The 18,137-nt window shown below is 38.8% G+C and overlaps 1 protein-coding gene across 3 annotated transcripts in view; it reads right to left on the bottom strand.

The window, feature by feature from the left end:
- SOS2 (SOS Ras/Rho guanine nucleotide exchange factor 2) overlaps positions 1-18,137 on the bottom strand; it is a 101,959-nt gene that overhangs the window by 29,274 nt on the left and 54,548 nt on the right. For 2 of the 3 annotated variants that reach the window (XM_040969661.1, XM_040969662.1), the window contains 5 exons: positions 17,128-17,250; positions 12,660-12,763; positions 6,951-7,173; positions 1,026-1,145; positions 725-887 (listed from right to left, as the gene is read on the bottom strand). In XM_040969661.1, coding sequence (XP_040825595.1) covers positions 725-887; positions 1,026-1,145; positions 6,951-7,173; positions 12,660-12,763; positions 17,128-17,250 — 733 coding nt within the window. The remainder of the gene's footprint in view (positions 1-724; positions 888-1,025; positions 1,146-6,950; positions 7,174-12,659; positions 12,764-17,127; positions 17,251-18,137) is intronic. The other variant, XM_040969663.1, reaches the window with a different exon arrangement.

Raw genomic sequence — 18,137 nt, 5'->3', positions numbered from 1 at the left:
ATACCAAAGATAAATGAACAAGTATATGAAAAAGCAATTCATAGAGGATAAGTCCTGAATAGTTACAAACGAGAAAAGTACATAAAGCTGTGATGAAAAATCAAAAATAACTTGACTGCTGCACAACAGAATCATTGAGGAAATTGTAATCTATGAGATAGAAAACAATTCAATCATTTAAAATATCAATTTTGAAAACAAGTTAGTAAAACATAAAATTGTTTACATAAACAACACACAGGTCACAAAAATCTATGCACAATATTATTTGTGATTTAAAATATATACCAAAATATGATTCTATTCTTTTTGCATCTCTTGGATTTTTAACAAATATGCATTATTTTATCATTAAAAAGTTCAGAAATACTTGATTTAGAAATGGTTCTTACCATGTCACTCTTGGATTACATATTTAAGTTATTGGTAGAACTGAAAATGCCTTGCCATTTATTTCAGAATACTAACCAATGTGTCACTGAAAAAAGTTCACTTGACCCTACTACATTTAGGTAAATATATTAAACAGAGGCAATTACCCCTTACTGTGTGATTAATCCTACTTTACTGATTCCCGCCCCTCCCCCACCCAGTATCTCTTTATCACTGTGTTTAAGGGAAAAAGATGAGTTTACAAAGAATTTACTCAAAATGACAATAGAAGATCCTGGATGTTAATTTCATCTTTCCCCCAAAAGGTTGAATTTTTAGGTCTAAAACTCACCTCAAAAGTGTGGTCTAGTCTGTACACTGACACTGAATTTACTGCACTGACGATCTCCAATACGCCATTGAAATTATTCAAATCTTGAAAAACTTGCAGAATTTCTATAATTCTACTTAATACTGACACACGTTCTTCAAAATTCTCTGCCTCCACAATGCATCTAAAAAATCAAAAATTCATTCTTAGAGCACTTTTTCAACTCATTGAGAAAATAAGAAACCTATTCATAGTTGTATTTTCAGCTGAAACAAGATTTAATACTATGACTGTTAATGAGTCAAAGTAAATAAAAACTTACTTTTCAAACCAGAGGGTAAGATTTGTAGTATGGCGAATCATTTTTAATAAATTTGGAGAATTTATTTCTTTATCCTCTTTGGTCCACACACTCCCTACAAGCTCAGAAGGCTGGACTTTCCTGTGGAGTTAAAAAAATAATCAATGTAACTGAATTCTTACAAATAATTCTAAATCTCAGGAAAAGGACAGTTTTTACAAAGAATTCTTAAAACTTAGAAAAAAAAGACAACCCAAAAGATAAATGAACAAGTATATGAAAAAGCAATTCATAGAGGATAAGTCCTGAATAGTTACAAACGAGAAAAGTACATAAAGCTGTGATGAAATCCTTCATTATACCTGTCAGACTAGCAAAATCTCATAATATCTAAAGGGTAAAAATGCGGTAAAATAAGAATTCTCCAACACTGTTATAGAAGTAAAAATGGATACAACCACTATGTAAAACAATTTGTAACACATCATGGTGCCGAATAGATATGACTTCATGAGAAAATGTATATTAAAAAAAAATACAACATGAATTTCAAAAATCTTTTACATTAAAATAAGCTTATTCTTTAATCAAATTTCCATGAACTTTCTAATATAGTTTTTAATTTCTTATGATACACCTCCATAGGTTCAGGGATTTCCTCCCACCTGACCCTCCTCATTCCCACCCTTCCCTGCTGATTTCCCCCACATTATTACAATAACATAGTCCTTCAACAACAGTTGCAAGTCCATCACTCTGCTGTTTAAATGTACCATGACACTGTAGGCTTAGACAACGGCAGAAGATGCAGCATTCTATTATTCATTAACTTTTAGTCTTTTTTATTTTATTTTAAAAATTTATTTATTTTTATTGCAAAGCCAGATATACAGAGAGGAATATCTTCCGCCCACTGGTTCACTCTCCAAATGATCAAAACAGCCGGAGCTGCACCGGTCCAAAGCCAGGAGCCAGAATCTCTTCTGGGTCTCCCACACATGTGCAGGGTCCCAAGGCTTTGGGCCATCCTCGACTGCTTTCCCAGGTCACAAGCAGGGAGTTAGATGGGAAGTGATGCCACCAGGATTAGAACTGCTGCCCATATGGGATCCTGGTGTGTTCAAGGCCAGGACTTAAGACACTAGACCACCATGCCAGGCCTAATCTTTTTTATTTTTAGGATTTATTTTTATTGGAGAGTCAGATATACAGAGAGAAAGAGAGACAGGGAGAAAGATCTTCCATTCTTTGATTTACTCCCCAAGAGGCTGCTATGGCCAAAACCGCACCGACCCGAAGCCAGGAGTCAGGAGCTTCTTCTGGGTCTCCCACACAAGTGCAGGATTTTCAAGGCCTTGGGCTATCCTTGACTGCGTTCCCAGGCCACAAGCAGGGATCTGGATGGGAAGCAGAGCCACTGGGATTAGAATCAGTATCCATATGGGATCCCAATATGTATAAGGCAATGACCTTAGCCACTAGGCTACTGCGCCTGGCCCTGTCCATTAACTTTTAAATGTACAATTACATGTACTGAATGGACTCAGCAATTCTACTAGGTATATGCAAAAGATAAACTTGCACAAAGCTGTAAGAGAGTATGTACAGTAATACACAGTAAACTACTGTTTTGCAAGAATGAAAACCTCCAAGGCTGATGGTGTGATGGTTCAACAGGCTAATCCTCTGCCTTGAAGTGCTGGTATCCCATGTAAGCACTGGTTCTAGACCTAGCTGTTCCACTTCTCATCCAGCTCCCTTCTTATGGCCTGGGAAAGCAGTCTAGGACGGTCCAAATCCTTGGGACCCTGCACCCACGTGGAAGACCCAGAGGGGCCTCCTGGGTCTTCACTTTGGACCAGCCCAGCTCTAGCCTTTGTAGTCATTTCGTGAATGAACCAGGAAATGAAGGATTCCTCTGTGTTTTTCCTTCTCTCTGTACATCTGCCTTTCAAACAAAAATAAATAAATCTTAAAAAAAGCCAAAACTTCCAAATGACCTAGCAGTTCATCATCAACAAACTGTATCAACTATGCAGAATATAAATAATAGAGTATAACAGAGGATCTAAACTAAGCAAACTAAAACCAGACTTATCAACTTAAATACCAAAATCAATTTAGTCAATCAAAGCTAAAAAATGATACCTAAGCAGATAGTTTAAAAATATACACAGAGTGGACATTTAGCCAAGTGCCTAAGATACCTACACCCTGTTACTGCCTATGTTGCAGTTTCTGATTCCAATTTCTTGGCAGTGCAGACCTTAGGAGGCAGCAACAACAGCTCTGGATGGCATTGCTGGCTCTCACTGCAGCCACATGCTACTGTGAACACGTGCAGAGCAAATCAGTGGATGAGTACACATTGCTTCTGGAATGAGTCTTATTTAAATTGGCAAAACATGGCACTGGGGTTGTGGCGTAAAAAGTCAAGTCACTGCCTGCAACCCAAGTTTGTGTCCTGGATGCTCCACATTTGATGTAGCTTCCTGCTAATGGCCTGAAAAACGCAGCAGAAAATGGCTCAAGTGTTTGGACCCCTGCTACCCACAGGGGAAACCTGGATGAATCTCCTGGCTACTCGATGGAAGATCTTTTTATCTTTGTAGCTCTTTCAATCAATTTTTAAAAATGTTCAAAAACAATGTTACATACTGTTTATGAATATGTTTAGAATTATAAAGACATATGAAACCACAGTAAATACCACATTCAGAGTAGAAGTTATTTCCTGTGGATAGAAAAACAGTGAGATTGTGAAAATTACATGAAGGATTTCAGTTTTATCTGCAGTTTTGTTATCCATGAGCTCTCATAATATTATTTTCTAGGTGTTCAGAACACATGAGATATTTACTAAGTGCTGATTAAACCACTGCACACAGTGAGTCAAGGACATGGCACTGTTCTCCTCCCTTAAAAAAATGCTTTGGCCTTTCAGCAGGAAATGCCATCTTTCAGTAATTCACCAAGATGAGGAACACACTGGGAAAGAGGAGAAGTGCCTATGACATGTTCTCCAGGCCTTTAGGAAATATGGAGTTGCTCCTTTGGCCACATACCTGTACATTTCCAAGAAAGGTGACATAGTAGATATCAAGGGAATGGGTACTGCTGAAAAAAGAATGTCCCTAAATGTTACCATGACAAAACAGGAAGAGTCTGTCTGCAGTGTTACCCAGAATGCTGTTGGCATTGTGGTAAACAAACAAGTTAAGGGCAAGATTCTTGCTAAGAGAATAAATATATGTACTGAGCATATTAAACACTAGAAGAGCCAATATAGCTTCTGAAATGAGTGAAGGAAAACGATCAGAAAAAGAAGGAAGCCAGAGAGAGTTACCTGGGCTCAACTAAAGCAGCAGCCCATACCACTCAGAGAAGCCCACTTTATCAGAATCAATGGAAAGGAACCTGAGCTGTAACAAACCATTTCCTAAGAATTCACAGCATAGTAAGTGTAAAAGAAAAATAAAAGACCTCTGGACTCTAAAATAAATGTTTTTATCACTAGCCTTCATTACAAATAGCTACTTGAAAATAGTTCTGAAATAAGTTTCAAGTGGCTGTATTGTGTCCCCAGAAACTTAATTTACAAAGAATGTAAATATCCTATGCAGGTTATCCTTACTTCGTAATACATGTCAATTAATACAGGTACTTTTGCATTCTGAAAATAGTTCCACATGGATCTAAGCAGTCTGCTTTTTTTTCTAAAGTCCATTTATGTAATAGTTTCACTACAAGAAAAAATCTTTTTTTTCTAAGATTCATGGTTTTTTTTTTAAAAGATTTATTTTTATTTTTTTTTATTGGAAAGGCGGATATACAGAGAGGAGAGACAGAGAGGAAGATCTTCCGTCCGATGATTCACTCCCCAAGTGAGTGCAATGGCTGATGCTATGCCAATCCGAAGCCAGGAGCCTCTTCTGGGTCTCCCACGCGGGTGCAGGGTCCCAAAGCTTTGGGCCGTCCTCCACTGCTTTCCCGGGCCACAGGCAGGGAGCTGGAAGGGAAGTGGGGCTGCCGGGATAGAACCGGCGCCCATATGGGATCCTGGGCGTGCAAGGCGAGGACCTTAACCACTGCGCCACCGCGCTGGGCCCTCATGTTTTTTTTTTAAGAGACTGATTTACAGAGAGACAGAGTGTGACAGAAATACAGAGATTTTCCCTTTGCTGGCTCATCAAATGGCTGCAACAGCCAGAGCTGAGCCAATCCAAACCCAGGAGCCAGGGTCTCCTACATGGGTGCAGGAGCACAGGATTATGCTGCTTTCCCAAGCCATAAACAGGGAGCTGGATGGGAAGTGGAACAATCAGGACTAGAACTAGGGCCCATACAGGATGCTGGTGCTTACCGGCGGCAGATTGCTGAGCCATGACACTGGTCCCCAAGAAAAATCTTGACTCAATTCTATTTGCTTGAGTACCTCTAGTCACAAATTATTTTTTTATGTATAAAAATTTTCACAGCCTTAAAAAAAACTATAAGCATTTCAACACTCGGAACTAGATACTGACAGCATCCAGTGGGCGTGCCAATGCCTGGATTCCAAATAGCATCGTCAATGCCAATCAGAGACCAATTTCAAAGAAGGTAAAATTTATTTTTGGTATCTATACACATTCCCTTAGCAATAAATTTTATACATTTCTGCTTTTCCCTGTGTTCCACAGTAAGCAAAACTGGCTGTTAATTAGGATAACTTCTGAAATGTATTTATATTTCCAAAGACAGAAAAATTTTGTTGTAATGATAGTGATGAGGATGAGGTTTGTTTTGGGGGAGGGAACTGTTACCCTCATAAGTCTATACTCATTATAAAAGCCTGAGTTGTAAATGACAGAATAATGCCTGTGTCATCCAATATTCTATTCACTTAGTCGTCAAGATCCTAACATTTACACTGACTGACTTAATTCAATGATCTTATTCTAAGACAATGTGACAACGTTATCAATAGTAGGAGAGGAGTGATTGACTTGAGAGTGGTTACTATAAATTGCTTTTGGTCTTCTCTCATTCACTCTCTATGAAGAATTACTAGGCCCTGAATATGTAAGGCTTTTACCTACAGGACAGATTATAGTCAGAAACTGTTACATGAGCTATCCCCCATGTCCACAAGGACAGATGCAGTATACCTGGGTCACCTGGCCTGGGTTCTTTGGCTTGCCATGTGGTGTGTGCTAGGTCCATAGCCATTGGAGTGGGGGATTCAGTGGGGCCTGGGTCGGGCCCTGAGGCGAAGCCCACTGGCTGCCCATCAGCATGCTTGTGGGGGCTTGGTGTGGGGGCTTGCGGAGACCTGGGAGATGGTAAAAGTGGGGACGTAAGGGAGACATGAGGACTCACATCAAGGATTGGTGGTCTGACCATGGAATGCCTGTCAAAACTGGGCCTCCTCAGTGAAAAAAGACAGAGCAATGCACAGGAAGCCCAGATGCACTTGGAGGATATGGTGGCCCATTGGGGTCTGCAGAGGACATCTGGTACCATAGCAGAGAAAAGAGCATAAAACAAATTGGACAACTAACTACCCCAACCAAGTGATGACAGCAAATCTGGGCGAACAGAGACTTTGAGGTTGACTATGTTAGCCAACGGACATTGGAAGAATTTTCTCATCCTTGGATAAATCAGTGAGATTGACAGCATTTCAAAACTATTGAAACCACGTGAGCAGAACCCTCTGAACATGCTCCACCTCAAGGACTCTGGGATGATACAGGGTGGCTGTTCCCCATCTCTGGGTACTGGGGCAGCTGGAGGCTGGGTGCAGCTTCTCCTCTTGTTTCCCTCTTCCCCGATACATGAAGAGGAAGGAGTAAATGTGGAAACAATGGTCTCATCCACTTTCCCCTAACTCTCGATCTTTCCCACCCTGATCAACTATGTAAACATCTCAAAAATAAGAGAAAAACAGTTAATATTGTCTACCTGTAGAGATCAGATTCCAGAAGAGTTAGCTGACGTGCAATTTCTATTGGATGGAGTGTCATAAGATCAAATGTTTCAAACTGTCCTGGTCTACTGATATGCCATTCAATTGGTGGAGGTGAACTCTCAAAGGTAATATTGTGGCTTATTCCATTTGCCTGGGTTTGCTTCTTCCTCTTGATGATCTTAGCAATTGATTCTACCCATTTCTTCATAGCTTTCCCTAGAAAAAGAACACATAAATAAAAACACTTTTTTACTTGAAAGTCATAAGTGCAAAGATTTCTTACTTTCTTATTTTCATCTCACTTCAACAATTGCCAGCCCATGGCCATTTGCTTCATCCGATCTCACTGATGTCCTTCTTCATGCTCCTGGTTTACTTCTAAAACAAATCCAACATACCATACCATTGCATTCATGTTTGTCTCTAAAAGCCCCTTCAGAATAATAACTCTAAAACCATTATGTATAAAAACTGACAACTTGTGGGAGTAGGCATTTAGCCTAGTGGTTAAGACAGCCACATGCCAGATCAGAGCATCTGGGTTAGATTCCTGGTTCTGGTTCTGACTGTACTTCCTTCAAAAGTGTGATGGCCCTTGTAATTAAGTTCCTATCTATCCAGGTGAGAGAACACAGATTAGGTTTTTGACTGCTGGATTTGCCCTGGCCCAGTCCTGGTCAGCGTAGGCACTTTCACAGAGAGCCAGTGGATGGCAGCTTTCAGTCTGTCCCTGAACATTTTTTTAAACGTTTATTTTTATTATGTGTATGTTTATATATTATTCATATATTTATGCATTAATGCTATTTGTTGTTTTGTTATAATAAGGCGCTGAGATTTCCCTATCTCCTCCCCAAACTCCAATCTCCCACTGATTTCCTCTATATTATTACAACAGTATAGTCATTCATTAACATTCATTAACTTATGACATAAGTCTATCATTCTGCTATTAAAGTGTATACTGACATTATAGATATGGACAATGGCACAGAGTCCAGCATCCTATTGTCAAGATACGTTTAAGTTTCATCTGGAAACAGAGATACATACTGCATTGTATCTTCACATCTGGATATGAGTCTCTATTACACAGTTACTATACAGTCCCTTAAATGAAAAGCCATAAAACAAATATGTCCCTGAAATTTAAAAAGCAATCGTTTTTTAGCTGCAACTTCTTATCTTCAAATACTGTTAGTATCATCTGTTCTGTGACATTCCTTTATCCATGATCATAAGTCCTTACATACAACATTTTACTGACAATTGAATTCCTTTTCCACTTATTGAATATTTGTGTCTCAAATGTTTTCTTATAGTTGGCTTGTTTAAAAAAGAACACAAGATATAACTGCATTTAGCTAATATGTCTCAAGTCTCCTTTAATCTGTAGGTTTCACCTGTATCAATCATTTTTGCCCACAAATTTTGTTGAATAAATAGAAGCACAGGCCCTTAGGAGTTCCCCAAACCTGCCATTTGCCACATTCATCCATGTAATATCATTGGCTGTCATTTTCTGTGCTGGACATATAATTCAGAATTTTTCTTTTTGATACAAATACTTGCCAAGAACACTTCTTTTATTTATTTATTTATTTGTTTTTAAGATTTATTTATTTTTATTGGAACATCAGATATAGAGAGAGGAGGAGAGACAAAGAGGAAGATCTTCCATCTGATGATTCACTCCCCAAGTGAGCGCAACAGCCGATGCTTTGCTGATCCGAAGCCAGGAGTAAGGCACTTATTCTGGGTCTCCCATGCAACTACAGGGTCCAAAGACCATGGACTATCCTCGACTGCCCTCCTGTGCCACAATCAGGGAGCTAGATGGGAAGTGGGGCTGGAAGGATTAGAACCGGAACCCACATTGGATCCTGGTGCATGCAAGGCGATAACCCCAGCCACTAGGTTACTGTGCTGGTGGTCCTGTGCTGTTCCCGCCAAGAACAATTCTTAAAGAGATATACAATGTCTAATTTTCTTTTTATGATGTCTACACATACTCCTAATTTTTACATCTACCATTTTACCAGGAATTGAGAAATGCTGATAATCTATCATCTGTTCTTCACTTATTAGTAGAACTATTTATTTTTAAAATGTATTTGAAAGGTAGAATTATAGAGAGAAAGAGAGAGAGAGTGAGAGAGGTCTTCCACTGGCTGGATCATTCCCCAAACAGCTGAAATGGCTGGAACTGATTCAGACTGAAACCAGAAGCCAAGAGCTCATTTCATTGTTGGTCCATTAACAGGGAGCTGGATTAGAAGTGAGTAGCCAGGGGTTGATGCAGTGACATAGTAGGCTAAATCCTTTGCCCACAATCACAGGTTCCTGTCTTAGCTGCTTGCCTATTGCTCCAGCTCGCTGCTTATGGCCTGGGTAAGCAGCATTGTGGTAGACTTAATCTGCATATGACAGAGCTGGAAGAAGCTTCTGACTACTGGCTTTGGATCACTCTGGGGAGTGAACCAGCGGATGGAAGACCTCTCTCTCTGTCTTCATGTCTCCCCATTTAAAAAAAAACATCTGCCTTTCATATAAAAGTAAATAAAAAAAAAAAAAAGAGAGAAGACTCAAACTGGCTCCCAGATGGGATCATTACTAAAGGTGATGGCTTGAATGACTATATCACAGCATCAGCCTATCCCTACTACCTACCACAGAACCATTTCTATAAAACTAAATTTTCCAGGCCCAGCGTGGTAGCCTAGTTGTTAAAGTCTTTGCTTTGCACATGCCAGAATCGCATATGGGTGCTGGTTCATATCCCAGCAGACCGACTTCATCTAGCTCCCTGCCTGTGGCCTGGGAAAGCAGTTGAAGATCTGCCAAAGCCTTGGGATCCTGCATCCATATGGGAGACTTGGAAAAAGCTTCTGGTTCCTGGCATCAGATCAGATCAGCTCTGGCCATTGTGGCCACTTGTGGAGTGAATCATCGGATGGAAGATCTTTCTCCGTGTCTCTCTGCCTCTCTGTATATCTGCCTTTCCAAAAAAAAAAAAAAAAACTTAAAAAAAAAGAAGCCTAAACTTTCGTCATGAATATTTTGTTATCTGAGATACATCTTGGACGGGAAAAGATTTTATTTATATTAACACCACTTACTCTTGATTTATTATAACATGAATGTTAGACTCTTCTTTGATTATGTATAATTTGGTGTTCTCATTAAGAACACACCTGGGCCCAGTGCGGTGGCCTAGAGGCTAAAGTCCTCGCCTTGAACGTGCCGGGATCCCACATGGGTGCTGGTTTGTGTCCTAGCAGACCTGCTTCCCATCCAGCTCCCTGCCTGTGACCTGGGAAAGCAGTCAAGGACGGTCCAAAACCTTGGGACCCTGCACCCACATGGGAGACCTGGAGGAAGTTCCTGGCTCCTGGCTTTGGATTGGCAGAGCATAGGCCATTGTGCTCACTTGGGGAGTGAATTATTATAATAAAAATAAATAAATCTTTAAAAAAAAAATAACTCACCTACCATGTCATGATACATTTAAATAGCAGAAAGTTAATCTTGTAACTGCTACTAAGAGGCTATATAACTATGAAAATTCAGGGAATAATAGTGGGGCAGAAAGAGGAGTGAGGAAGGGAAGAACTCCTATACCTACAAAACTGTATTGTACTAAGTAATACATTTTTTAAAGTATCTAATTTAAAAATTAGTATATTGGGGAACAGCGATGTGATGCAGAACATTGGGCCAGTACCTGTGACACTCGCATCTCATGTGGGCACAGGTTCAAGAACCCAGTGCTCTGCTTCTGATCCAGCTCCCTGCTAATGTGCCTGGAAGGGCTGTGGAGGATGGCCAGAGTGATTGGGGCCCTGCACCTAAATGAGAAAGCCAGAAGAGCTTCTGGTTCCTGGCTCTACCTTGGCCCAGCACTAGCTATGACGACTATTTGAGGAGTGAACTAGTAACAGAACATCTCTCCTAATTTTTCTGTAATTTTGTCTTTAAATAACACACACAAAAAATTTTTTTAGAGACAGTTGCGAATGTATTAAAATTTAATATTTTGAAAGTTAAGGCACACATGGTAAAAAAAAAAAAAAACCTCAAAAATAGTGAAAAAAAAAAACCCTCAAAGTTGAAAAAAATGAATTAAGTTCTATGTTAAATAAAATTCCCCATAAGAACAAGCAGGACATGAAGAAAAAGATGTGCTTTTACAATATTCTTAATGTGTTTTAACACCAGATTAAACATAAATGTTTTCATTCAATAATAAACATTTGATAACATACACATTTGTTTAAATGTTCATGGCGCATAATTTTATTCCTGAAATTTCAAATAAGAAAATCCTGTTCTAATGTGTTAAAATATATCAAAAACTTTTCCCAGAGAACATAAATCTTACTGGAAAAAACTGTTAATCATCCAAAGTTTAAAAAAACAAAATTAAAGAGAATATAGAAACAAAAAATATACACATTTTTATTTAATTGAAGAAATAGCGACTGGCATGGTAGCCTAATGATTAAACTTCCAGCCTTGCTCAAGCCAGGATCCCATATAGGTGCTGGCTCATATCCTAGCTGCTGCACTCACTTTCAGTTCCTGGCTTGAAGCCTGGGAAAGAAGTGGAAGATAGCTTAAAGCCTTGGGACTCTGCATCGGCTCGGGAAACCTGGAGGAAGCTCCTGGCTCCAAATCAGCTCAGCTCTAGTCATTGCAGCCACTTGGAGAGTGAACCAGAGGAAGGCAGATCTTTTTCTCTGTATCTCCTTCTCTCTGAATATCTGACTTTACAATAAAAATAAATAAATCTTTATTTTAAAAGTTAAACAAATTTATTAGAGTGTTTCTGACTGCTTTGAAAAAAAAATATATAGCATTCTGGTACAGTTGGTAAAGCTGTTGCCTATAATGCTGGTATCCTACAGAGGCACCAATTTGAGTCCTGCTCACTCCACTCCTAATCCAGCTCCCTGACAATGTGCCTGGAAAAGCAGCAGAAGATGGCCCAACTGCTTGGACGCCTCACACCCACATGAGAGACCAAGAAGCAGCTCCTGGTTCCTGGTTCAGCCTGGCCCAGCCTGACTGCTGAGGCCATCTAAAGAATGAACCAGATGATGAAGACTCTCTCTGTAATTTTGCCTTTCAAATAAATAAATCCTTAAAGAAATATCCTCCTAGGGCCCGGCACAGTGGCGCAGTGGTTAAGGTCCTCGCCTTGCACTCCCGGGATCCCATATGGGCGCCGGTTCTAATCCCGGCGGCCCCGCTTCCCATCCAGCTCCCTGCTTGTGGCCTGGGAAAGCAGTCGAGGACGGCCCAAAGCTTTGGGACCCTGCACCTGTGTGGGAGACCCAGAAGAGGCTCCTGGCTTCGGATCGGCATAGCATCGACCGTTGCGGCTCACTTGGGGAGTGAATCATCGGACGGAAGATCTTCCTCTCTGTCTCTCCTCTCTGTATATCCGGCTTTCCAATAAAAAAATAAAAAATAAATCTTTCAAAAAAAAAAAAAAAAGAAATATCCTCCTAAAACTGGAAAAGGAAAGGTTTTAAAATTTCATATGATTCTGAACATACATGAGATCCTTAGTCTATAAAATTCATTCCAAAAATTATTTTAGCTCTTTGAAAAAGCTTAACTTAATTAAAAGGCTCCCAAATTTAAAAACAAATAATACAAGCCCAACAGAAGATTTGATTAAACTTTAAAATAAATACCTTTTACACTTGAAATGAAGGATTCTAGTCTTTCAAGCAATTCCAAATCTCTTTCAAAGTCATAAAAATGATGTTCAACCCAGTGCCGAAATACATTTAAGACCCTGATGAAATGGAAAAAAGAAAACATATTTTATTTAAATCTGGGCATTTGCTCACACTTTTTAAATGTCAAGGTACAAAAGTCAATATAAAACTCAGTCAGACCTCTAATAGTTTAAGAGCTTCAATACTGTGAAGAAAGAAGGTCTCCAGATCATTTATCATTTATGTTTAAACATTCCTGAGAATAAAAATGTAGTTTCTGTCCTTAATTTCCCTTTTAGGTTAAGAAAAAATACTTTTATACAAAACTAAAATTTATTCTATTCTGTTTTAAATTCAAGTGATACCAAATTTTTATGTGGCCTATGAGTATGCCTACATTTTCTTATTTTATATCCAAAGGCAAAAATATTACTTTTGTCAGACTGTTTTGTAGTAACACAAAAATGATGGTATACAACCTTGCAACTAAATAATGAATACTCACACACACAAATGTAACATTTCACTTACCAGCAGAGAGATAGCATAAAGTAGCAACATTAGTTACTCTAACAAATAATTATTTCTAAAGCAGTATCTATTTTACCCAGACAACAGTTTTTTCTCAGGCCTAGGAAATATACTTAGGAGCAAGCATTTCAAATAGGTTAAGACACCACTAACAATGCCCACACTCCATATCAAAGTGCCTGAGTTCAATTCTCAGTTCTACTTCCAGTTCAGCCTGCTGCTAATGTGTACTCTTATTATGCCACAGGTGATAGTTCAAGTAGTTGGTTTCTGCCAACCACGTGGGAATTTCTGGATTAAATTTTAGGGTCTTAGCTTTGAGACAGACCACCCTCAGCTACTATAGGCATTTGCGAGTGAATCATGAAAGATCTTTTTTATGAATCACTGTACTTTTCAAACAAATTTATAAATTTTTAGAAATAAAATACATGTACTTCTCAGCCTCCATCACTGTACTGGTGATTAAACAGCCTACAGTCACGTATTTGTTTAGCTCAGTGGCTTACACAACATTTCAAGAGATCACAAAACTGTCAGTTTACACTTAGGATTGTTCAAACACTTCTATTTCAATTTTCTTTATTTCCTAGTTTTTATAACATCGATACATTTTTAAAATTATTATCACATAATGGGGCAGGTGTTTGGCAAACACTTAAGACATCCACGTCTCAGTCCCACTAGATTGCAGCTTTCTATTGACCCTGGGAAGCAGCCACTGATAGCTTAACTACGTGGGTCCCCGTCAAGCAGGTGACAGAGGCTGATTGATTACCTGACCTCCTGGCTTCAGCATGGCCCAGTCCTTGCTGAAGGTATTTGGTCAATGAACTAGATGATGGAAGATTTCCATCTACCCCCATCTCTCTCTGCCTTTCAAATCAATAAAACAATTTTCAAAAAACTACTCTCATATCAAAGAAAAAAACCTTCCATCAAAATTAAGATCTTATGCTCATCTAAAGGCATCATTAAGGAAACTACTGGGAGAAAATCTTTGAAAAATGTTTACCTGACAAACAACTGCCATTTGAGTCCTTCTCAAAATATTCCTACAACTAACTAATAAAAAGACAATCCAAAATACGAAAGATTTTAATAGATTTCTCAAAAATAAGTATGAATGTTCAGTAAGAGACAAAATTAGTTCTCAGGGGCTGGCACTGGGCCTAATCCTTCACCACTAGCATCGTATATGTGCATCAGTTTGTACTCAGGCTGCTCCATTTCCGATCCAGTTCGCTACTTATGGCCTGAGGAAACAGCAGAGGATGTTCAAGTCCTTGGGTCCCTGTACCCATGTGGGAGACCTGAAAACAGCTCCTGGCTCCTGCTTCAGATAGGCTCAGTTCCTGCTATATGGGCCATCTGGGGAATGAACTCAGTTGATGGCACATCTCTTTCTCTCTCTCTGTGCAATTTTGCCTTTCAAATAAAAAATATACAGATCTACTTAGTTTTAAAAAAAGTTCTCAATATCATTAGGCACCAAAATGAGATATCTTTATATAACTAGCAGTATGGCTAAGATACAAAGACTGATGTCACTAAATACTGATGAGGAAAAAAAGTAAGTGAACTCTTACATATTGATGGTAAAAATGTTGAGAAAACATTTCGGCAGTTTCATTTAAAACTAAACTTAAACCTACCTTAGCATTCCAATCTGAAATATTTGCCCAAGACAAGTGAAAAAATATATTTACACTAAGATAAGGCTCACAGCAGCTTTATTCATTAGCACAAAAACTGGTAAATTCTCCAAAGGGAAACAAATAAATAGTGGTATATGCATATGATTAAACACTATCTCAGCAGCAAAACAAGACTAATGAATTTCAGAAACATATTGAATGAAAGTAGTTGAAACTAATCTGTAGAGAATGAAATCAGAAGACTGCTGTTGGATAGTAGGAACTAAAATTGATTGGAAGAGAGAGAAAGGAATTTTCTGGGGTATGACAAACTTTTATGGAAAGTTTAGATTTCAGAGATTTCAAGGCCATCTTCAACTCCACTCCACTTCCTGTGGTTAATTTCATCTACTATTACTTGCGGTGTTTTCAATCCTCGCAAGTCAATTTCCTTATTTATTTCCTCTGTACACCATTCTCATTTTTATTTGTTCATATTATTTCCAATTACCACACAGATGCAGAGGTGCAGGAGTGTATGGACTTGGGTCATTCTCCTTTGCCTTCTTAGGCGCACCAGCAGGGAGTTGGATTGGAAGCTGAGTAGCCAGGACTTGAACCAATGCCAAGTGGGATGCTGGCATCACAGGCATAATGCCAGGCCCTAATGTGATCTTCTGATAGAAAGAACGATATGTTAAACATTTTGGCTGAAAGAATTCCAAACCTTATGATATAGCTGGGAGCATTATCATTCTCTCAAAACTCATTTATTTATGAAAATTAAACTGAAAAACAAATAAATAATATATTGAATTTCAAAGTTTTAACTACAGGTTAGCAATAATCAAGGAAATGTAATATCCACAAAGAAAAATATATTTAGATCACATACAGTTAATATGACAATTCAGTTTCAGGGGATAAAGTAGGTAACACTTTGGTCATCCCTTACCCTATAAAGAGGACTAATAAAATGAGTTTCCAATTTTCAATGCTCAGTATACAATGCTGTGGAAGACAGACATAGGTTTTAGTTCTGACTCACTGTATGTCTAGCTTAAATTATGTTGTAAAGTGTGTGTGTGTACATGTACATATATATCTATATGTATATGTATATATGTGTGTGTGTGTATATATTAACTTATATGTACACACACACACACATATATATATATCCCTAAGATTACTAGGGATGTGATTTAAATTGAGAAGAAAAAAAAAACATGAAGAAAGATAATAGTTAAAAAAAATGGTTACACAGTAGACTATATGACATTTTATAATTGTCAAAATTTGTTTATTTGTTTTCATTTTATTTGAAAGAGACAAAATAACAAAGAGACAGAAACAGAGAGATCTTCCATCTGCTGGCTCACTCTCCAAGTACCCATGATGGCCAGGACTGGACCATCCTGAGGCCTAGAGACCAGAACTCCATCAGGGTCTCTGATAGGTGGCAAGGACCCCAGTATTTGGTCCATCATTTGCTATGCCCCAGGGTGCTGAAGCTGGAAGTGGAGTCAGGAATCAGACCCAAACCAGGTACTCCAAAACAGGATGCAGGTGAATCAAGTGGTATCTTGGCCACCACACCAAATGCCCTTCCTGACATTTTGTAATTTTTGTTTACAATAACAAAGAAGTATCCTAGTCAATAAGCATAATATCAAATGTCAAAGATATCTGTTGTAAATAACACAATATATTTAGGTAACTAAATTTCTTCAGGATACCTAAGAATAGCTTCATATAGAAAGAATTTAGGACAGTTATAACTGTTAACAGTAAGACTTATATTTAAATTAAGAGCTAAGAGTGGGCCCGGCGCAACAGTATAGTGGTTAAAGTCCTTGCCTTGCATGTGCTGGGATCCCATATGGACGTCTGTTCTAATCCCGGAGGCCCCACTTCCCATCCAGCTCCCTGCTTGTAGCCTGGGAAAGCAGTCAAGAACGGACCAAAGCCCTGCACCTGTGTGGGAGACCCAGAAGAGCTCCTGGCTCCTGACTTCGGATTGGCTCAGCTCCAGCCATTGCAGCCGCTTGGGGAGTGAATCATTGGATGGAAGATCTTCCTTTCTGTCTCTCCTCCTTTCTGTATATCCGCCTTTCCAATAAAAATAAATAAATCTTTAAAAAAGAAAAAGAGCTAAGAGCTTCAAGAAAAAAAATAACCCACTAAAAAATAAATAAAGAGTTAAGAGTTGCAGTGTTAAGTGTGTACTGAAAATTGAATGGCACATAAAACATGTAATATTCATGCCAAACCTCAGTTGTACTGGTTGGACATACTCCTTGCGAAATCTTTTAAGGTCTGCACTAATTGGCTGCTCGCCTTTCTCTATTGCCAATTTATCGGCTTCAGTAGGTTCAGGCTCTGGAATTTCAAATCTAGGAGAAAAAGCAGAAGAGAAACCTATTCACATATAAATAATAAAGATTTCAAAGCACAACAGAAACAATACTTTAACCAAGAAGCCTTCTTTCATCTCGAACAAAACTGCAATTCTATTTCCCATAAGGTATTACATAGCACAAGAAAATACTCTTGGGTATTCAGAACTAAGGTTTTATATATGTTTCATATACACACACACATGAAAACTTAGTTCTGAATGCACACACACGGTAGCACCTATACTATAGAAAATATCCATAGGTGGAAAAAAAAACCAAAAATCCACGAAAAACAAAACCTCTTATTTTTATAATTAATTTATTTTTATTGCAAAGTCAGATATACTGAGAGGAAGAGAGACAGAAAGATCTTCCATCCAATGGTTCACTCCCCAAGTGACCGCAATGGCCAGTGCTGCATCAATCTGAAGCTGGGAGCCAGGAGCTCTACCAGGTCTTCCACATGGGTGCAGGGTCCCAAGGCAAAGATTTGGTTTTTTAAAAGATTTATTATTATTTTATTTAAAAGACAGAGTTACATGTAAAGAACGAGAGACAGAGAGAGGTCCTCTATCTGCTGGTTTATTCCCCAAATGGCTACAGTGGCCGGAGTGGAACCAGTCTGAAACCAGGAGCTAGGAGTTTCTTCAAGGTCTCCATGTGGGTGCAGAAACTTGGAGAACTTTATCTTGGATCTTCCACCCTCCTTGGCACATTAACAGGTAGCTGAACTGGAAACAGGGCAGCTATGACGCAAATTGGCACTCCAATATTGGATACCACGGTGGTAATTTAATCCCATGCAATCACAGCACCAGTCCCTAATATAAATATTCAGTATGGATTATTAGGGATTGATGTTGAGGTGTAGCCAGTTAGGC

Source organism: Ochotona curzoniae, unplaced genomic scaffold, assembly GCF_017591425.1.
Source record: "Ochotona curzoniae isolate NIBS_2020 unplaced genomic scaffold, NIBS_Ocur_1.0 scaffold_4701, whole genome shotgun sequence".
NCBI classification, from domain to species: Eukaryota; Metazoa; Chordata; class Mammalia; order Lagomorpha; family Ochotonidae; genus Ochotona; species Ochotona curzoniae.
Note: the sequence above shows the minus strand (reverse complement) of the source record. Positions and strands in the feature narration are given on the sequence as shown.